The sequence below is a fragment of the Cuculus canorus genome, chromosome Z (genome assembly GCF_017976375.1).
Source record: "Cuculus canorus isolate bCucCan1 chromosome Z, bCucCan1.pri, whole genome shotgun sequence".
Classification (NCBI taxonomy): Eukaryota; Metazoa; Chordata; class Aves; order Cuculiformes; family Cuculidae; genus Cuculus; species Cuculus canorus.
The window spans coordinates 36970730-36994276 of record NC_071441.1 but is presented as its reverse complement, the minus strand read 5'-3'; the positions used below and the strand labels follow the sequence as shown (position 1 = coordinate 36994276).

General features: G+C 35.6%; 1 protein-coding gene across 2 annotated transcripts in view; it reads right to left on the bottom strand.

Moving 5' to 3' along the window:
- CNTNAP4 (contactin associated protein family member 4) overlaps positions 1-23547 on the bottom strand; it is a 241731-nt gene that overhangs the window by 94100 nt on the left and 124084 nt on the right. Inside the window, exon 4 of one of the 2 annotated variants that reach the window (XM_009561651.2) lies at positions 5358-5505. In XM_009561651.2, coding sequence (XP_009559946.2) covers positions 5358-5505 — 148 coding nt within the window. Of the gene's footprint in view, positions 1-2235; positions 2376-5357; positions 5506-23547 lie in introns of those variants that run through there. The other variant, XM_054054947.1, reaches the window with a different exon arrangement.

Genomic DNA, 23547 nt, shown 5'->3' with positions numbered 1-23547 from the left:
GCTGAGGCTTAGTTCCAGCGAGCAACTAAGTACCACCTGGCTGCTGCTCACTCACATTTCCCTCCCAGCTGTATGGGGAGGAGAATTGGAAAGAAGCAAGGTAAAACTCATGTACTGAGTTGAAGACAGTTTCATAGAACAGCAAAGAGGGAAAAAAAAAAAAAAAAAAAAGAAAAACAACAAACCCAGTAATTGTTCATCACTTGGAAACTGATGTCCAGAGTGTTCCCAAGCAAAAATCCCGCCTCTTTCTGTTTGACTCCCCCTGCTACATACTAAGAAGAATGGCACATGGTAAGGAATATTCCTTTGGCCAGTCTGGCTTAAGTGACCTTGCTATGCTCCCTCCCAGCTTTCTTTGCACTCCCTGCCCTTTCATTGGCAGGGCAGTTTAAGAAGCTGAAGAAAATTAACTCTACCTCAGCTGAACTCAGGGTACTTCCTCAAATTAATGCTATATAAATCCTCAGTATATCACAAAAATAACTTTGGAAGTGATGAAATGCCTCTGACTAACTGGAATTTCTGGAAGGCTCCTCACATAGCATAGGATCAAGAGTACTAGTGATCCTGAGCAAAAATTTTAGTTGTAATATATTTATTTGGAAAAGAGTTGATTTTTGTTGAACTTTAAATTAATTTAAATCTATGTTAATGTTTTATAAGGAAAAAAAATTAAAACTATGGAAACTATTTGGCCTTTTTAGTTGTCCTTAGATATCCTTATTCCTGGCTAATTGTATTACAATAAGAAATCTACTCTCTGGCCCTTTACAGATTTGGGAAAGCGGACCTGAAAGTGTAAACAGTGTTTAGAAATGTTAGGTAAATCAGAACATAGGAATAGCTTTAAAAAAACAACTTTGGTGAAAAAAAAAAAAAGTCATGTTAAAATGTTCACAACCACATTTAAAACTGTCTTTTTTACAATCTCACTCACATCAAGCCCTTGAAAGTGCATTATCCCAGTTCTGAAGAGGATGGGAAGTCATTTCTTTGACTGATGTAACTGTGCCATTGATTTTATGTATTCCAGCCAGGAAGGGAGTGCTTAAAAAGCCTCAAGATATTTAACAGTGTTAGAGGGCTCTGGGAGAGGATTTGCATATTACACTATCTGCAGTGTTTGTTGTTAGGCACTGCATCTAGCAATGTTTTAATGTACAGTGTGCATTTAATTTCCAGTTACCTTCCACAATTTTTTCCAACAATCATTTCCATATTTAAACCCATCTTTCCATGTTTCTACAAATATACTAACAACAAAAGGAGGGCCAAGGAGAATCTCCATCCTTTACTGGATGCAGGGGGAACAATAGCGACAAGGGATGAGGATAAGTTTGAGGTACTTAATGCCTTCTTTGCCTCTATTTAATAGTAAGATAAGATGTTCTCTGGGTACTCAGCCTCCTGAGCCAGAAAACAGGGTGGGAGAGCAGAACAAAGCTTCAATGATCCAACACAAAATGCTTAGAAACATGCTCGGCCAATAAGACATTCACAAGTCTACCGGGCCAGATGGGATCCACCCAAGGTTATTAAGGGAGCTGGCAGAAGTGCTTGCCAAACGTCTTTCCATCATCTACCAGCAGTCCTGGCTGACTGGGAAAATTCTACTTGACTTGAGTTTGGCAAATGTTATGCCCATTTACAAGAAAAGTTGGAGGGAGGATCCAGGGAACTGCAGGCCTGTCAGTCTAATTTTGATGCTGGGGGAGGTCATGGAGAAAGTCATCTTGAGAGCTATCACATAGCACATGCAAGACAATCAGGTCTTGCATGACTTGCACATGCAGTCAATACAGGTTTACAAAAGGCAGGACCTGCCAAACTAACCTGATCTTCTTTTATGACAAGGTTATCTGCTTAATGGACAAGGCAAAAGCTGTGGATACAGTGTACCTGCTTGAGGGTAGTGAGGCTCTACAGAGGGATCTGAACAGGCTGGATCAGTGGGCTGCAACCAGCCATATGAGGTTTAACAAGGCCAAGTGCTCTGTTCTGCACCGGGGACACAAAAACTTGTGCAGTGTTACAAGCCTGGGGAAGAGTGGCTGGAAAGCTGCCTCGCAGGGCACCTTAGGGGTGTTGGTTGACAGATGGCTGAATATGAGCCAGCAGTGTATGCAGGTAGCCAAGAAGACCAAAGGTATCTCGGCCTGTATCAGAAACAGCGAGGCCAGCAGAACCAGGAAAGTGATTCTGCCCCTGTACTCAGCACTTGTCAGGCCATACCTTAAACAGTGTGTCCAGTTTGGGGCCCCTCACTGCAAGAAGGACATTGAGGTGCTGGAGTGAGTCCAGAGAAGGGCAACGAAGCTGGGCTGGAGAACAGGTTTTATGCAGAGTGGCTGAGAGAACTAGGGTTGTTTAACCTAGAGAAAAGGAGATTGAGGAAAAGAGGATTATCACTGTCTGCAATTACCTGAAAGGAGGTTGCAGCAAGATGAGTGTTGGTGTATTCTCTTAAGCGATAGGTGACAGGATGAGAAGAAATGGCTTTACATTGCACGAAGGGAGGTTTTGATTGCGTATTAGGAAAAAAATTCTTAACTGAAAACGTTATCAGGTATTGAAACAGGTTGCCCAGGGGTGTGGTTGAGTTTCCATCTACTTGGAATAGTAAATTACTACTAAATACCATGGAGGTATTTAAAAGACAAGTGGATGAACCGCTCAGGGCTATGGTTTAGCAGTGGACAGGTTACAGCTGGACTTGATGATCTCAAAGGTCTTTTCCAACCAAGCAGTTCTATTATTTTGTGATTCTTTCTATATGCCATATAAAAAAACTTTTTGTTTTTCCTTTTTTATTCTACTAGTTTTCAGAGGATGGAATGAAAAAGAGAACACTGTAATAAAGGGAGAAAAGAGACTCATCATTTACCCTTCTTTAGTGTGAAAGTATAGCTTAATTTGAACTCTGTTTTAGACTGCTTAATGTCATGATCTGACATTTCAGGAACAACATACAGGAAGTACCTGTCTTTTACACATGTTGTATAGGAAGAACCATCAGGCAGAGGCTGAGAGAAATTCTGGGGTGGGATTTTTTTGGCAGCACTGAGTGTTGTGTAGTCATGGCACAAGCAGATCTTGTTAGTATACATGAAGGCAGGGAGCTCACCTGGAGGTCAAAAACATGTTTCTTTCTGTCTTACATGAAAAAGACTGTAGAACAGGAGTGGGAGAACTGAGGAACATATCAGAGTTAGCAGACTGAGGAATGAGAAGAACTAGACACAAAGAATATAGAGGAACTCTTTAAAGTTTCACAGAACTCCATGACTGACTACGCTTATTTAGCTTTTCTATTCTGTATGTTCTAAGAGGCTGAAATGGATGGACTTGCTCTAGATGCATGCTTTACAAATACATAAAATGCAATAGTCCTTTGCCTAAAAAGTTACAGTAAATAAGAAACAAGACTCATAATAACTGGATTTATCCTATGTACGTCTATCATGAATGCTACCAAATCTCATTGAGACTTTAATTAAAGATGAAACATTAGTTCTGAACATACTAGGCTAAGTTATTCAGAACAGGTTATTTGCCTGGCAGATAACAGAGCAAGCAAAATGAAAGTAGTGCCAATAGTTGCCCTGTAAGTATTATTTCACTTTGACAGCAATGACTGCTTTTGGATGTAACAAACATGCATTTTTCATTATCACTTTATGGAATAGTGAGTTCAGCTTTATATATTCTTGCAGTTTTAATTTTGGTTGCACAATTTGCAGCATATAGGCTGAGGGAAGAAATTACTGCATTTGCACTTGACTATAGGACACAGTCCTCTTATTTGGTGGTGAATGGAAAGAGAGTTGCTTTCTCTTACAATATAAGAGCCAGTAAGAGGTCTCTGAAGGAAAGAATGCGAAATGAGAAATCTGGAAAGTGTGAATAAAAGATAAAATAAGTAGCACTGGCATTTCTGCTTTTCTTTATTTTCTGGTCCAGCCTGGAAAAGTACATATCAATTCAGGAATAGGTAGGCATAATTACTGTAACAATAACTACATTGTACGTGTCCTACATGTGTTTGATAATTGGAAGAAAAGACTGGAGAGAAAGAAGAAAGAATTAATCTTTCAAATTATTAATTATATTTAGGACTATAAAGCTATAATCACCTGGTTTGTCTTCCACAGCAACCACTGACCTGAACTATAAAAGCACGTGACAATTCTTGATGTTCAAAATAATAAACAGATTATAAACAATCTGCAATTCATTTGGAATAAACGCATTTGTAAATTAAAAAAAAAAATAAGCATTTCAAGAACTCATAACACAGAGAAAAGCTTAACTAGCTTAAAAAAGTTTCCATACTCTAACACTACTACTTTTCTTACGTATTGCATTACAGTCAATAACAAATGAAGTAATTATTCTGACCTCCTGCAACTCCACTGAAATACTCAACATCCTTAGCTCACAGTCTTTTACTCATTTTACAAGGTCAATTTTAAGGCAGAAACTCCAGTGATGTGTTTTACTAATGTTTGATTTAAAGTAAGAGATCAGATACTAATGAATGGAAATAGAGGAGACATATATGGCGACCATTCAGAAGAGATCATTTGTTTAAAGCACGACTTAAGCATGGAAGTTGAAGGAAAAAAATCCTAGAAAAAAAACCCCAACAGATAAACATACTTAAAACAAGTAATTAAAAAGGTTGCTTAAAGTAAATTCTGTTTCCCTCAGGAAGAAAATAAATGGAAACTAAAAAGGAAAAAACAACTTGCTAAAAGGAATACTTCTTAGAACGTCCGGGGGTGAAGAACTGTGACAGGAAGACAACAGGAAGATTTACATTGCCAGCAAATCAATACAACCATAATACTTCTGCATTTGTCTTCCAAATGCTTACACGAGTTATTAATATTTTATCACTGACACAGACATTATTCTGAAAGTACCCCTTAAATAAATATCAACAAATACACTCTATCTGTGTATTTTTGGGTCTATCTGCTTGCACTCTTCTTGACTCTGGACTGAGACCACATATATCTAAAATTGTTAACATTTTCCACATTTCGCTCTTCAGATGGAGAGCATACCTTGTTAAGATGGAGTTTCTAAGAGTATATAAAAAAGGAGCTTGCAGTAAATCAGTTATTGAATTATGTCCACACCATTCATTCCAACAGAGAAAGAACTGGAAAATAAGCATCACATCTTGTTAGATGATGCAGAAACAATGAAGTCTGCACAAAAACGTTCCAAAATAGTTTTATTCAAGATTAAATTTAAGCTTAGAAATCTACTTTCAAGTGTAATTTAGGTATCAAAAGACATGAATGATGAGAAGGAGTTTCATTTAGCTGATTCAGGAGAACACTTACTGTATGTGCATCCATACACTTCAATGCGCATTCCAATCCTGCCGTTGGGATTCCAGTCCAAAGGCACAAAACGGAGAAATCTTGCTTTAATGGAATGTTGAAGCTTATAGTATACGACACTGTCTGCATTTGTGTTTCCAGAAAAGGCCTAGAGGAAGATGAGAAAGAGATCAGCCACATCCATATTGAATACAGAAATATACGGAAGTCTTGCTGATCTTTTCTTTTTATACCCTCATCTGGCAAACAGTCAAGCACAGGAATAAAATAAAATGGTCAGTGAATTCCATTGGAATGATTGCCCAGTCAATCTTGATTATTCATCTGGATCAAATGTTGTTATCTGCCTATTTAGTACTGACAAAACACTCATTGAAAAATTTTACACCTTCTAAAATTTAAGTGAATGAAACATTTCAAAACCCACCATTCCTTTCATTAAATGTCTACAACAACCTGGCATGTCAGTGTATTGTACCACCTAATATCTTTTCATAAGAATTACAGTAAAAGCTATGATTTTGTCTTACCAAAAGGTAAGACAAATTTCAGTGCAAACTCGTTTTTTAGATGCATAATATGCTGTATTCTTGAAGATTTTATACTGCCAGATCATGACATGGAAAGGCTCTGGTTTCCAATGAAAGAATCCAAAGTATTGTAAAGATATTTTAATTCAATGCTCTGTTGAAAAAGAAAAACCTGAATTTCAACCTTTTTCCCTAGGTAAGTGATAAAAAAATAAATTATTATCATTAAAAAAAATAGCAGTATTTAACTAATAAACTATTATTTAACTAATAAAGGGAGTAAGCTCACTTCCCTGTTTGTTACATAAATAAAACATAAATAAACATAAACAAATGTTTATGAGGAAGAACAAAAAAAAGAGATAAGATGTAATAATGATTTTGTTGGTTACATGTCTATTGTTTTACAGCGTTTTTTTTCTTCATTAACTGTTTGTAATATGTGAAGTAGGAAGAATTTGTTCAAGCATTTCAGATCTAAATATCTGATAAATTAGACAGAAATTGCTCTCTGAAATATTTTGATGGGGAGAATTAAAAAGACTATTAATTTCCCTATATAGGAACACCATTGTTCCTATAGCCATAAGCCACAGATATTGCAACTGCAGAAGTATATAAAACCCAACATCTTTAGGTATGTAGCTTCTTTTTCTGTAAGTTTTTGAAACAGAGGTGAGTTTCATTTCATTTATTATTCCTGTACATGAATCTTTGCACCTTCCCTCTCCTGTACTAGTAAAATTTCAATAAATTACAATAACTGAACATGCTACAGAAAGAATAAAGAAAACAGCTAGTGAATGGGCTCATTACAGCTAGCTTATTAAGCTAGGAATAAACAATGAGAGTTAGTGACTCTGAATGTCCACACCACTTTAAGCTTTAAGCTTTATAATTTCACTATCACAATGGGTGAAGGTGGAAACATGCTAAAACAAACACCGGAGAAGAGCTACTATTTGGAGGGTGAGACTCTTCCAGACCTCTTGTCCCTTCAAATCCTTATTTGCAGTCTGTAACAAATGTAGCTGCCAATGAAAGTTCCAATTAGGTTGTTGACTGAACCAGAACGCAGGCTCCAGAAGTTTAAGCACTGTGAGCAAATGAAGTGTTCGGTTAATATTTAAAGTTTTTCAAAAATAATTTTCTAAGGGCATGAAAATTACTTGTTAAGTTTTGAGTACAGAATACGTATTGCTAGATTTTTTACTATAGGGCATACTTAGGCCTTACGTACTCTATTTAAAATTACGGTTTTGACTTCAGTAACAGCCTGCAAGTAATTCAAACTGCCGCTTAGACCATTCAGAATGGTCAATTTAAAAATTAATATTTTTAGCTGTCATTTTACAAAGCTTTTATCCGGGAAGAACACATTTTACAGTGTATTGAGTTGAGTATTAAGTGGGTCTTTATTGCTTGATTTTAAATGTTCTTAAGGTTCGACTATACAGTGTTTCAGTTTTAAACCTTTTCAAGAGAAAGAAAGAGAAAGAGAAAGAGAAAGAGAAAGAGAAAGAGAAAGAGAAAGAGAAAGAGAAAGAGAAAGAGAAAGAGAAAGAGAGAAAGAGAGAAAGAGAGAAAGAGAGAAAGAGAGAAAGAGAAGGCAATTAGACAGCTTTTCCTCCAGGCTACATACACTAATAGCATACCCGAAGCCTGTGAAAGCTGCTTGTAGGCTTTTTTGAGAAGCATATTTAACACGACGGATACACTCCTGTCTTCACAGTAGAATGAAATTTAATCCAACAAACACAGTCCAGCAAACATTTAAATACATAACAACTACAGCCACATAACGAGCTTCCTTCTTCCCAGTCCCTGCTTCTTCAGACTGTTCAGATCACTTCATTTTTGTGTCAAATCACTTAAAGTCTACATGCCATTATTCTAGATTATGTTAAGTCCTCAAAATCTGCATAGGCATCTGATATGTAAAAGGACTCAATGGTCCCTCAGGAAATATGAATGTTAGGCATAATAAGCATTGTTCGCATAAATATTAATAGGATTGTAAAGCTAACCCCTCCAATATAACTGTCTACTGAATCTCAGTTGATGCTCTTACACATACTATATTATATAGATGTTTAATAGCATGAAGGCATACAATCTTTCTCAAAGAATGCAGTTTTTGAAACACTGAAATCCTGCATTGCAGTTTAGCCTTGAACAGCAGAAGGACACTCAGCAGTATAGATGTCTAAACAGACAGCTCTCCACAGCCTCTTTTATTCCATGAAGGAACAGTGCTGAAATGGGCTGAAATGAAGCCTGAAATGAAGACCTTCTCTCAAACTCACTTAACCCTCCTACTCAATTTCTAACCCTGCAGCTTCTTTATCTCAAGCTATTTGTACTCTACTTTGAAGACATAGTTATTCAGTCCATTATGGTGTCAGAAATTACACATGTGATCCAGAATGTATTATTAGAGTTAAATCCTGTGCATAGAAATGTATCACCAAGCATACAATCATGGTGAAGACAAGCTTATATCAAGATAAAGTAAAAAGGAAATTCTTTATTTCCCTCCCCAGTCTCCATCTAGAAAGTAAATGTGTTTTTCGACCAGGGATAAGACCAGCACCATGTTTAACTTCCTTAACCAAAGTCCCACATAGGTAAAGCTGTGTATGAGACATCCCTGTGTGTAATGAGCCATACTTCAGATCATCTAGAATAGATGATACTTATTTACTAATACAGCTTTTATTGTACAATATACTATCTATATAGTATAAAACATACTAGATATTTATGACAAAATATATATTGTAATAATATAATATATAATATATACTTAGTATAATAGTTATGCTTTTACATTATTGTGCATGCATTGTAAGAAATAATATTACATTTGTTATAAATATTCATATTAAATACAAATATTATTATGTTTAAAAGTATATTTAGATGCAAATTGTCATTTCATATTTAATAATGTTTAGTAGGCCTTGTACATGAAGCTGGAAGTAGTATCACAATCACAGGCCCTTGTTCTCATGTGAGACTTCAACCACCTTGATATCTGCTGGAAAGATAATATAACTAGCCACAGACAGTCCAAGAGATAAGGAATATTGATGATAACTTCTTGACACAAGTGGCAGAAGACCTAATGAGAAGAGAAGTGCTGCTCTGTGTATTAAAAAAAGAAGGTCTGGTTGGTGATGAGGAAGCTGGGGCAGCCCTGGCTGCAGCAGCCACAAGATGGTGATGTTCAGGATCCTGCACCGAAGAAGTAAATAAACAAGATTTTAATAAGCAGGGGTGATAAACATGATTACAAAACTGGACTCCAGGAGAACTAACTTTAGCCTATTCAAAGAACTTCTTGGAGAAATCCTGTAGAATAGGGCTCTAGAAATACACAAATTTAACAAAGGCAAGTGTAGGGTTGTGCATCTCATGAGGAATAACCCTCTGCACCGATATAAGTTAAGGGTTGACCTGCTAGAAAGCAGCTCTTTGGTGAAGCACCTGGGAGTCCTGCTGAACAAGTTAACCATTGCCAGCAGTGTGCCTGCATGGCCAAGAAGGCCAATTGTATCCTGGGCTCCATTAAGAAAAGTGTGGCAAGTAGCTCGATAGAGCTTATCCTCCCTCTCTATTCTGTCCTAATGAGGTCATATCTGGAGTATTCTGTCCAGTTCTCGGCTCCCTAGCTCAAGTAAGATAAGGAACTACTGGAGAGAATCCAGGAGAGATCTATGAAAATTTTTAGGGGACCAGAACACCTCTATATGAGGAGAGACTGAATGAGCTCAATCTTTTTAGCCTGGAGAGAAGACTGAGCGCACCAAATCAATGCATATAAACATCTAAGGGTCAGGTGTCAAGAAGACAGAGCCAGACTCTTCTCAAGAGTGCCCTGTGATAGGACAGGACATTGAGTGCAAACTGGAACACAGGAAGTTCCATCTGAACATGAGGGAAAACTTTACTCTGGGGGAGACAGAGCACTGGAACAGGCTGCCCAGGAAGGCTGTGGAATCGCCTTCTCTGGAGATATTCAAAACCTGCCTGGACATGTTCCTGTGCAGCCTGCTGCAGGTGAACCTGCTTTAGCAAGGGCATGGGGGATTAGATGATCTCTAGAGTTTCCTTCTAATCCCTTCCATTCAGTGATTCTGTGACAAGAATGTGAGCAGGACCTCAACATGGATAATGTTGTCAGAAGAGGAAGATTAGTAGTTGAGCTCTTCTGAGAAATAAGGGAGTTCAAAATAACCATATGTGCCTATTTAAGTTAACCTACCACACAGTACAATTAACATCAACATCAATTAATTATTCACTGTGAAAGAACCCAAACATTCAGACTCTTCCTTCTCATCCTGTCTTCACCATGAGAAGTCATTGTTAGTCTCTTTAAGTTGGTCCTGAAAGTCAATAGATAGGAACTGTTTGGCTAAAGTGAAAAAAATTAGTATAAAAGTCCTTCACTCTGAGCATAAAACACTTTGTGTCCCTCATTGACCAATGCTATGGTCAAAAGAAAAATATCTGACCAGCTATAGCAATAATACAATTTCCAAGCAAAGAGGGATCTTAAAATCATTGCTGTGCTGCAACCATGACCAGTTAGTGGTAGGTATATTTGTGTCATGCAAAAGGTACTATGTTCACCATTTCATTCAGTGGTTTCCTTGATCTATCATCTTCTGTTAAGTTACAGCGGAGTTTGGGCATGTTTTCCTGTTTGTTTGCTTGTTATACAAATATTTCTAACGTGCCCGCCTAAATTATTTCAGATATTTGTGGCATATTGATTTAATCATTTAAACCTGATCACTAAACCTGAGGGACAGGATTCACAAAGTACAACTCTATTTGAACAAAATGTTATTTGAAAACAAACAAACACACAAATTAAAAAAAAAAAAAAATCCCCTGAAAGAAGATATTTCAGAGACTACTTCATCTATAATTATATTTTTCACTTAATGTTTTTGCAGTCCATTAGGAACGTTTTAAGGAATACCATCCAAGACTACATTTTAAATAACTCTTAATTCATTTAACAGTAGAATTTTCCATTAAAGTATAATTTATTCTACTTTCACATCTAAAGTTCAGAATCTGAATCTTATAGCTTTCAGCACTGAAAATACTACTGATTTTTTTTCTTACAGAAAATCATTTCACTCACCAAGAGGAATACAAATCTCTCATTTAATTATTATTCATCTCTGAGTGCTATTAAGGTTTCAGATGCCAAAAGCAGACTATTGTGCGCTCTTCAGAGTGTTTAAAACCACTATTTATTTTGCAACTGTATCACTAATACTTCTATACATGAAGAGCTAGAAATGTAAAAAGGGAATATATTTAATTAAAGACTACAATGTACATAATTATATAGTTTCCCTTCATAGGAAGTTACTAAACTGTGTGTCTGCTCACTGCAGAACACCTCAAAGGGATTCTTATCTATTATGACAAGAAAGCAGGAAGAAAGTGGATATCAGCTGAAGAAATAAAACTGTTGCTACTACATATACATAGAGATTTCAAATTATTCAGTCTCTGAAAGTATTTCTTGAAACATTTCAGAAGAAGCCAATCGTTCCCAACTGTAGTATCTTTTACTGTTTATGGCAACACATTGGGGGGAATGCTTTCCGGCATTAAAGGCTGACCAATATGACCATGACCTAATCCTCTGCTGTGTAGTGATATGTCTTCTTAGATTTAAAACTTAAGCTCCTTATACTTATGTTAATATAATCTAGCACATAGCCATATTCTGTTACATCACTCTGTCATTTGGCTATTCTTAACTTCTTTAAGCTCTTTATTTTTTTTCTTTTGTAGTACAGATAAACTGTATAAATGACAGAAGAGTTCTGAAAGTTTTCCAGATTCTAAACAGAAAAAACAAACAAACAAACAAACAAACAAAAAAAAATCCTAGAATCCACAGCATAAAAGTCAACAGGCAGTGAAGGATGAAAGAAATATGTCATACAGTTAAAATGGTCAGCAAGAAAATTGATGTGACTAGTGGAATTCCTCTATGATATACAACAACTACATTCAACTTCTCTGCAAACTTTTAAGGATAAATTGTTCTCTTTGCAGTTCTTTACTTTGAACATCATTTAAAATTAACTTTTCCCAAGGGCTTTCAAACTAGATCTATCTTCCACCTAAAAGTGCTGGAGGACTGCTAAACATCAAAACCAAAATATGCCGAATTATTTAAACTTCTAGCATAAAATCATAGAATCAGCGAGCCATGACATACATTGTACCAATAATTGGATTGTATTTCATGCCATGTTATTTTTCATTCTACTTTTGTACTTTTTTTTTTTTGCTGATCATATCCTCCTAAAAAAGTCACTCAGGTATTTAGATTTGTGCAAATAGTGAATCTATGTTCCGCCTATAATATTAACTAAAACAGAAAGATGACCTTGAAACAGTCTGAAAGAAAAGCATTTGCAAACACATTCTAGAGAACAGTAAGAAACCAGAAAACAGCAACTATGAAAACTAATGAGACCTCTAGAAATGTCAAAACATTTGAAAAAGTAGTTGTCATTATCACCAATTCTCAGATAGAAAAATTTAGAAAAATCAGGTGAAATGTTCAGCACACTGTGAAATAGCAGCTCAAACTTCTATATAAAACTGTATCTCCCACCTCAAGACCTAAATCACTGCAATTTCCTCTTTGGCAGTGGTAGTGTAGAAGCCAGATGACTGTGTTCCCTGCAATTTTTATTAAAAGGTGAATATCACAAGTTTCAATAGAAATAGAAGGTGAAATTCAGAAACTCCTCTTTCTTAGTTGAAAAAATCTCTGTAGACTCTTCATGCTAAGTCTCTTGTCACCAATCTAAATTCTTTACTTTGCAAACCAAGTCTAGTAATGTTAATGCTAAGAAAATCATGAATATTGTTAAAATATTAATCAAATAGTTTCAAACATGTCATTCCAATGTAGCAAAATGACACAGCAATCAGATGGACAGGCTGCATACCACTGTTAGTAACGTCTTTCATATTGAAAGTTTCTCATCTGTGACTTTTTGACAGACTTTTCTCACTCCATCACTTTTCCTGACAGTAATGAATCAAACCCCAAAACAGAACTGAATGCCTAAATAGAGTGTATGAAAGAACCGTGGGGCTGTAAGACAGTTCTCTAATACCTTTAGCTACAGAAGTTAATAGTTACCCTAATCCAAATGCAGAAGAAACACAGACCTGTTGTACGTATGTAGTAAAAGCGTAACGCTACTGGTGACCTTAATTCTGCCATATCTGAAAACTGGCTGAATGGGTGCGGCCAGAGGGTGGTGACCAGTGGTACAAAATCTAGGTGGAGCCCATGAATAAGTGGTGTATATCAAGGGTTGGATCCAATTCTGCCTAGCGTCTTCAGGGACAAAATGCACCCTCTGCAGGTTTCCTGATAACACAAAACTGGTGTGTGTGAGTGCGTGGATGTGCTCTCTTCCTGACAAGCCAGAGTGTTGTGACACTGATGAGCCAACAATGCGTCATTATTGCAAAGAAATCTAATGGTGTACTCAGCTGAATTAGACAAACTATTGCCAGGAAGTGTTGGGAAGTGGTATGTCTCATTATTCAGCACTAGTGAGGCTACACCTGGAGTACTGTGTACAGTTTTGGGCCTCCTAGTGTAGGAGAGAAATGGATATACTGGAGACAAAGTGCCACAAAGACGATGAACCGGAGCATCATCCATAGGATGAAAGGCTGAGAGAGCTAAGACTGTTGAGCGTAGAGAAGAAGAGGCTCGGGGGGATATTATTAACATGTGTAGATATTTAACAGGAGGATCTAAGGAAGATGGAGTCATGTGCTTTCCAGTGGTATTCCATGATAAGACAAGAAACAGTAAGCACAAACTCAAAACCAGGAAGTTCTTCCTGAAAATAAGAAAAACTTTTTACTGTAAAAAAACAATATTTTTTTCATTTTTCAGAGACCTTGAACAGGTTGCCCTAAAAGGTTGTGGAATCTCTATCCTTGGAGATCTTCAAAAGCCCTCTGGACATCTTCCTGGGCAACCTGCTCTAGATGATCACATTTAATCAGAATTATTAGACCAGATGACCTCCAGACATCCTTTCCAACCTTAACCATTTTATGATTCTGTGATATTTGATTTCACATTATGAAATGGAGGCCTTCTGTGGACTGTTTTTTGAGTCAGGTGATTGGAGGCAAAAAATAGAGTTCCACATGACACCACACCAAAATCCCAGTGGAAACCCTGAGAGGCTCAGATTCCTCCATATTGTATGGACTAACACTGTTAACATCTTGAATGCAACGCAAGGGAGTGCACCAAAATCTTGACATACAAATCGCCCCTCAAAGATACACATTCTCTTCAATATTCTCTGAATGTCATTTTGATGTTTGACATTCGAAACATTCCATTTTAAGACTCTATTCTCTTTCCTTCACCCAAATTTTTTATTTTCTTCCGTAAAAGTAGTGGACCTATCTTTACTCTTCAGACGTCTTATTTCAATCCTGATCGTAATGATGTGCGATTTGGATTTTCTGTTGTATGCAATTGGTGATGGTGGTGCAGTTTTGCACTATTGCTGTCATCTCTACCCATTTCTTTACCTGAGAAGTAGTAAATTGTGAATCACAACTAGCTTGGACACAATACCTGGTGCACAGTTACTAAACACTCGTACTATTCTCACTGCTTTCCACCAGTGTCAGTCACACACGGGATATATATAGCTATATTCCTTCAGTCTCTCTCTTTCTGTTATTTGTACACATGAGTGATTATTCACTGGGAAATTATGTCATGTTTCTCTTTGTTGCCCTTCACCGTGTGCATGGATTATCAGCATGCCTTTACATAAGATATCAGCTCCAGAAGTAGGAAGTAAAGAGAGAATGAAACTGCACTTACCAAGCAATTTATCAAAGGTGACAGCTAACTTTTGTGAATGGACCCAGTAATAGGAACTCTTTCTGTTTTCCTGATTTGCTGTTTGAAACAGTTTACTTTCACACTAATATAGAAGAGGAAGGCTTGTGGGTTTTGTTTCTTTTTGCAGCAGTAGCAGCTGGATACACCATCTACTCAAATGGCACTGAGGGGATATGTCAGTAGGGTGTGATTCTAGGGCCCTTGAATGGCTATTGCTCGTTAGCAGCGTTTTATCACTAGTTAGCTGTGCTCCTTTGAAAATGTGGTTAATAAAAAGAGTGTATTTTTAATTTCTTTTTTTTCATATTCAGAAGATCTAAAATAAAAAAAAAACCTTCATTGTTTAGATGTCATTATGTAGGGACTAATGTATGCATTAAAAATATCTTAATGTAAACCAACAGAAACAACTACATTTTTTTGATTCTTCCATATACCTAATTTTCTGTTTCATTTATCCATCTGTAGCATGAAGTAACTTATCGCCATTGGAGGGAGCCCTTGTATTAACACAGTTAGGCAAAACATTAAAGTTTGTTATTTTTCCCTTCAAAAATTATCAAAACAACTCATCTTTATTAATTCCCAATATATGATTATGAAACTATTGTGCTTTATTTATTAATACATAAGCACATCTACCTTACAGATATTCTCTGAAAATTGAAAATGTGAACATGTTTCACAATAGTATTACTGGAATTGTAGACAATCTTTATCCGCAATGACTTAAAGATTAGCTACTACTTTCTTTGAAATGAATTTACATATACTTTTAAAAATATGGAGCTGTAGTCCATGAACTTGTATTCTGATACTCTTAAGATAAACTGTGATGATCTCAAAGGTAACAAGCAATGTAGTTTTTAATGAAAGGGTTGCGAAAACTTATTTTCATGATTTTTTTCCCAATAAATCTATTTGAAACAATATGTAAAATATGAACACATTACATTTTTAATCTACTTTCTACTTTCAAATTTTTTTGAAGTTTAATTGCTAGCCTGCTGGATAAAGAAATATTTTTACCAATGGTATTTAATGTTGAGTGTCAAATCAAATACATTTACATACTTAGAAATAATAAACTCCATAAATGTAATGAAATCTTTTCAAAGAGCAGTAAAGTATTAAATGCATTTATTCGACATATGGTTAAAAGCTGTAAAATTTGGGAGCATAGTATATTTCTAGTTGACTGAAATTCACATAGGAATCAGGAATCATGATTACACTACAACAGCACATAACATAGCAGAGACACTACCAGAAAGAAATAATAAATAAAGACAATTCAGGTAATTTATAAGTAAAATAGCTATAATGTAAAAGCAGTGCATCCCCTGAAATGTCAGAACTCTATGTGGGAATCCTGTTTGCTCAAAGTCATACAGAAAACCTGTCCTAATATTCGAGTATAAGATTTCTTTGCATACAATTTCACACACTACTCTGAAATGAAATTAAATTACCAGAGAGAAAGGAAGAAGACCTCATTAACTATGAAGCATATAAATGGCAGAGAAAAATCTTTGTAGCTCTTGTGTCCTGAGGTTCACTGGCAATAAAAGAATTCAATAAAAAGGCTTCCTATTAAATTTATTTATGTGGCTTTTCGTATATGAAGTTCATGAAAAGTCTATATCATTTCTAACTTTAGAGAAATGGCTGTACAAGAATTCTTCTGTAACTCATCATTATGGACTCACAATCGTGTATCACACACCAAGCTAACGTAATATTCAGTTTCTTATGTTGCTAAAACTTCCAAATTACTCAAAAATTTCACTCAACTAACTAAAGAAATCAGAAGCATTTCAGTGCCTTATTCTTTTGACAGACAGACGAAATGAAGACCCACAGACACTCCCTGAAGATATCAAGCTTTTCAAACAGAGTGTAAACAATAAGGTTCAAAGACCTTTCTGTATACTAACTCCGTATTAAATTTTAGCAAAAAGTTCAGCAAATGCATTATATTAAGGCTGCATTCAGCAGCAGTTATCAAGAAGTCCGAAAAATTAAATGCAAAATATAAAATATTTCCGTAGCAACACTAAAAATAGTTGGGGCAACAGAATAACTCCTTAAATTCAAGATTCCTGATGACATTCTCTAACTATCCTTCATATAGTTTGTCATATTTCTAGCTGACTACTTTTATTCTTCAGTTATACACCTCACACAGGTTGAAACAGACTAAGACAATGTAATAGACTTTTATAGAAATAAAAGGTGAAGTGAAATCAGAGCCATACTTAACTGATACAGATATTGAAATGATCATTCAGATACCATGTCTGTGTAAAGCTTTCATTTGCATCAAGTCCTCTTCCTTTTTTTCTTCATCCCCTTGGGATGAGAAACATGGCTAGATTGATACATGAAGTATTTGGTGTTCAGATGAAAAACCTGGGTCCTGGATTAGTTATGAGTCCTGATTAGTTATGGGATAATTGCAGTTGTTAATGTATTCATTAGTCAAAATAAAGTAGACTTCTAATCTTCATGCTTTCAGAGAAAAAAAAAGACACATACATTTTAAGCTAATATAGTTATCTTCACAGCTTAAATTAGAATTTGTGAAACCTTGAAAACACTACTATGTCCTTCTTAGAGGATTAAAAAAATAAGTAAAGTATCAGGACACAGATAAATTCCTTCTGATTACAAATAAGGAAAGATTACTGTGAGAAAGAAAACATTTCATATTCCATGACTCTGTGATTTACTTCCTGCCATGCTTCATCTTTTTATTTGATCTAATAAAAAAGATATTTTTTGCATTCACGAGAAAGAGACACAAGCATTTCAATAAAATTCATATTTCATAATCAATTTGATTGATAACTTGACATTTATGTTGCAACTTTTTAAGATTCTTAAATACAATATAAAAAAGCCTAAATGGGGAATGCGTTCTCAGTAGTGTTCAATTTAGTGAACATGGTGCTTAAAACAGCTGCAATGTAAGCACAAGAGACAAAGACATTGTAGAACACAGCCTTGTTCCACCCACAAGTGCAGAACTTAGCTATTCATGAGGATACATAATAAAAATAAAGTCCTGCCTTCAAAATCGGAGACAAGCAGTTAAAGCAACCCAAAATTAAGCTGCTAATGCTAGTGAGAAATCCTTTGTCAGCATTGAAGGTGGTAACAGTATGAGATAGTTCTGTAGGGATTCTGTTTGGAGGCCAGATGGAAATGCAGAGTAGCAGAGAAGAGGTGTAGAAGCTTGAATTAAACAAAGCAAGGAAAGATTTGTAAAAGAAAGCAAACTGCATCTGTGGAATGAAATGGTAGAAAATTTACTAAAAGATCTCTGGGCTTTCCAGGAGTACTTTCAGTGTTTCCTATTTTAGCAGAATAGGTTCAAAGAATACGACTCATTTATTTGGGGGTGGTGCTTTCCAGGAGTACTTTCAGTGTATCCTATTTTAGTAGAATAGGTTCAAATAATAAGATTCATTTATTTGGGGGAGGTTAAGGTGGGGGAATGAGGCAAAATGAAGAAAGAATTTTCTATATTTGTGAAGAGATCTGAAAGTGTCTGGAAGACCGTGCTGGTTTTGGCTGGACTAGAGTTAATTCCTTTTCATAGTAGCTTGTATGGGGCTGAAAAGAGTATTGATAATATAGGGATGTTGAGCAGTGCTTCAATAGAGTCAATGCCTCTTTTACTCCCCATGCTGCCCCATCAGTGAGTTGGCTGCGAGTACACAGGAATTTGGGAGGGGACACAGCTGCCCTCAGCTGACAAAATGGACATTCCATACGATATGATGTCATACTTTGCAATACAAGCTGATAGAAGAAGGAAAGAAGGGCCTTCAGAGTGATGGTGTTTGTCACCTCATGTGACTGTTACACATGGTAAAGCCCTGCTTTTCTGGAAATGACGTGACAATGGAAATGACTGAATGTATTCCTTATTTGGTCTTGCTTGTGCATGCAGCTTTTGCTTTACCTATTTAACTGTCTTTATCTTAACCCACACATTTTCCCCTTTCTGCCCCTCCAATTCTAGTCCTCATCCCATTGTGCGGGACTGAGTGGTTGTGTGGTGCTTTGTTGCTAACTGGGATCAAACCATGTCAGAGACATTCTCAATCCAGACTTCAGTGAAGACTGGACAGTTTAACATCACCAACTGCAAATGTATTTCTAGGCTTACTTTTAAGATCTTTATCGTACATGATACATACAGGATAAAACACAGAATGAAGCACAAAAATACACAATTTTCATGTCGAACAGAAAATAAGAGTCATTTGTATCTTCCATTCTTTTTAAAAAAAAGAAGCAGAGAAAATCTGCAGCATAAGAAAGTTACCTATGTTTAATAGCTAATGTACTTACAGGCATAATACTGCTCTAGCAGGTGTCTGATACCTTAGAAATGTAATGCAAAGATTCCATAACTAGGATATCTGCAAAGCCTGCACTGTAAACGTGTTAGATCACTTAGGAACTCTTTTGATGTGTCTTAAAAGCAACAGTAAGAGTTTCTAACAAGTGAATGGAATAATACCAAGTTTCTGGGTATTTGTTACATGGAAATTTTGTGTCTGACACAGAATTGAGTAATAGTCTGAACAAGAGATCTGGGTACTTTAAGCATAAAAATAATGGTAATTCAGCCTTTCCTATGCTCCTGTACATTTAAATACAAATAAATGTCTATCAAATACAGCGTGCAACAAAAGCAATCAAGAACACATGATGGACAGGGAACAGAAAGAACACACCTGCTAACATCAGCAAATGGTATGATCGTGAAAGGAAAAGGAGAAATTACTAGGATGATTGTGCCCATCACATATGGGAAAGAAAAGGCAGAGAGTGAGCTGGCTGCATGCTTAGTGGGCAAAGAGAATAAATAAGGTCTCTGCAGAAAAATAATGAAATTGGATCTCCAAATACAGGTGGGAGAAAACTATTTCAGCCTTTGTGGCTACTGCTCAGAGCTGTCCACCTTGTGGCATATTTGCAGATCAGGCATGCCTCTGATTATTTGACAGAGTAAAGTGTCACAGTTTCTTTCCAAATATAAATTTAAACAACTCCATCAATCACAGAAAAAATATAACATGCAGTTCATGGCCTGAAGATACAGAAGTGGTGATCACCAGCTTTCTTCATAACAGGCTATCAGGTGGAAAGTAGAGGGACTGTAAGGTACTAGAATAGTATTAACAATAATTCTGATACATTACTTTCTGCAGCAAGCTAAACCAAATCAGTGTCATTGAACTCTAATCCTGTCTCCTTTACATAACCTTTTACTTCACCTTCCCGTTTGCTAACAAAAAAATCCAAAAAATGCAAACTGCACTAGGAGATAATATTTTTCCTTTAAATATTGCTGTACCTCATATTGAGAAAAAAATGGAATTTTACTGTTCTATATTTCTTTTATTTTCTTTTAAACATAGACATTGCTTGAGGAACTTAAAGCTCTATAAAATCCTCTTTCCTTTTAAAGAATCTTGACAATAAGAATGTTGCAGCTTTGATTATATATTTGTTAAACAAGAGATTTAGTTTCAAAATAATTTTAATAGCAATTTTAGATTAGATTTATATGCATAGAGAGCTGAAGTAGTGTGTACTAAAGTGTGTGAAACATTACGTTTTACTGTCATAGACTTTTTGCAATATTGCAGCCTAATGGATTTGGTTATATTGTAGCATCTTTAAACTGGCTTTGGTGCATACAGATGCTGTAGAGTAGGTATAAATAAAGCTGCATCAAGAGGATAATTCTAGTTTGCTAGTCATCCCTACCTATTCCATATGTCTGGAAAAAAACTAAGTTAGAGGAAGTAGAGAGCAGACAGTTACCCTCATATACCTAGAAAAAAACATGCATCTGAACTGTTAAGCTGATTATGAAATGTTTCTGAAATGCATTTCAATGGAGCTTTAATGTCTGAGAACTTGAGGGAATTCAGCTACAAATCTAAATTTGAATTCTAGTAGCATGCTCCTCTTTAATTTTTTTTTTTATCTCCTGTAAGCGTTCTTCAAATAAAGCCAAATCAAATTAACATGTGATTCATGTAACAAACATCATAATCCTTCTAAAAAATATTCCTCAACTGAATGTAGGAAATATAAAGTTGTTGAGATGCATATTAGTGAAAGTATTCTTATTTCACTTTATACATACAGGTTGCATCAGACAAAAGTAATTCTAATGAGGATTGTTTTCACAGAATCATAGTATGGCTTGGGTTGGAAAGGGCCTTAAAGATCACCTAGTTCCAACTCCTCTGCCGTGGGCAGGGACAACTTCCACTACACTAGGTTGCTTAAATCCTCATCCAACCTGGCCTTGAACACCTCCAGGGATGGGGCAGCCACTACTTCTCTGGGCAACCTGTTCTAATGCCTCACTACCCTCACAGTTGGCTTTCTGGGCTGCAAGCACAAATTGCCAGTTCATGTTGAGCTTCTCATCCACCAGCACCCCTAAATCCTTTACTGCAAGGCTACTCTCAACCCATTCATTTTCTTTTTCATTTACAATTACACTAAGCATATATATAGTTTAAATCACAATTCACTCTTAAGGACAGTAATTATTCAAGAGCATCTGCTATTTTTATTTCATCTGAGCAAGAAAGAAATGAAAACACTGTTACTACTATGTGACCACGACGGGTATTCCAGCAAGTCAGTTTAAAAAAACATCTTATTGCACTGGAGGACAACTTATTCTTTGCCTTTGAAAAGTGATTTTCAGTATGTTTGTACTACAGTACAAACTCCATTATGTTTCCTAAGAAAGACGCAGATCTGGAAACAATTAAATCAAGACAGAGATCAAGCAAGAAATGTCTTGATCACAATTCATCAAAGCAAGTAAGAATGATTGCCTTTGAGTACCTCAAGTGCAAATGTTAAAAACAAACTTATAAATTAATATATAATATAATATAATATAATATAATATAATATAATATAATATAATATAATGTAATGTAATGTAATGTAATGTAATGTAATGTAATGTAATATAATATAATATAATATAATATAATATAATATAATATAATATAAGATTCAATGATCTTAGAGACCTTTTCCAACCTCAATAATGCTATGATTCTATGAAACACTAGGGGTGGATGAAGACCCTGGGAAATGAAAGAGTTGAAAACACTTCATCACTTCATTCATTCAGTTCACCAGATAGTGAGTGATCCACTCAAACCAGTTGGAAGTGGCCACTGTAGTCTAGTCAGGCATTCACAAAATTTGAGTTTCCAAACAGTATCTAATTTATTTTAAAAATCAGTCAGTTCCTTCTCCATGACAGCTACATCATGCACTACTTTTTTTGTTTGTTTGTTTTTTGTTTTGTTTTGGATTAAACCAATACTGAATTTATTCTATAATAAATCTTAGTACTTATAATAGGCACCTTCTCTTTGAAACAAGAAATTGCTCCTAAAAACCTTTGTCATCACTGAATAAATCAACGATCAAGCTAATTATAAAAGAAGACTGGTTCTGCTTGGCAAATTAGCATCTTGGCAATCAGAACTGATGTCAAAATATGTACAGGAAAAGGACACGACAATTTAATAGGGTATCAATTGAATATATTTATAGATCTGTCAGAATATGGAAATAATTCTTCAGCTATTTTAAATTTTCTTCACATGACAGAGTGATTAAATGATTTCTAATATGTTTTATCTAAAAATGCCATTCATTTTGTATTTAAAACATTAACAAATGTTATATGCTATAAATTCATTTTTCCATCACAAAATAAGAAGCCAATGAAAAAAATATATTTATAAGTAATATCACACAGTTTGGTAGATGTATTTAAGATGTATTCCCCATAAACTTTTAGAATAAATACACATTAAAAAAAATAACAATCAATAAGCACACAATACAATAATGGATAGGTAGGACTTATTCACAAACGTGAATTTAGTAGATATTAATTCGTTTCTTAAGATATATGTGTGGTTTTGCATTCATTTATTTATCCTAAAATATTATCAACCAAAACTCACAACAGCAAAAAGAGTAAAAAAAGTACTTTGAATTTTTCAGAATCTGCTTTCAGTATGTATAGTTACTTGTTTTCTTATTAAGTCTGTGCAAAGTTTTACTGTCATTAGTTCTATATGAAGTCTTCTCATAACGGGAATCCTACAAGGGCAATAATCGCTAGGAATGCTCAAGACTTCTTCAGACCTCTGTCATATCTAGAAAGACTTATGTGATTATGCTGCTTGCCAGTCTCCCTGGCCTTTTCTCATTAGTTAGTAAATAAAGAGATTTAAATTCTCTCACAGAAGAAAGGCCATTCTCGAAACTGGAAGTCTATGCACTGATCAGCTTTTAGCATGCACGGGATTGTAAAACAGGAGTCTTATTCATGTTGCCAAAGAGGTAGAAAACATAGAAAGGAAATCAAGGTTCTGCTACACGCACTAAAGAAATTTTAGGACTATACATAGGAGCTGGGCTGGTTGAAGCTAATAAATTAACAGGAAGCATGAACATACAGACCATTATTATGCAGTTTATTTGTTACCTTTATTGATGGAAGGTTATGAAAGTTGGTTTTTTTGAACCTGAACCATGTGTAATTAAACAGAAAGGAAAAAAAACCCTAATAGAAGTAATTCAAGGTGATCTCCATTTACATGCCTTGCTTTCCCTCCAGTAGCCTTTA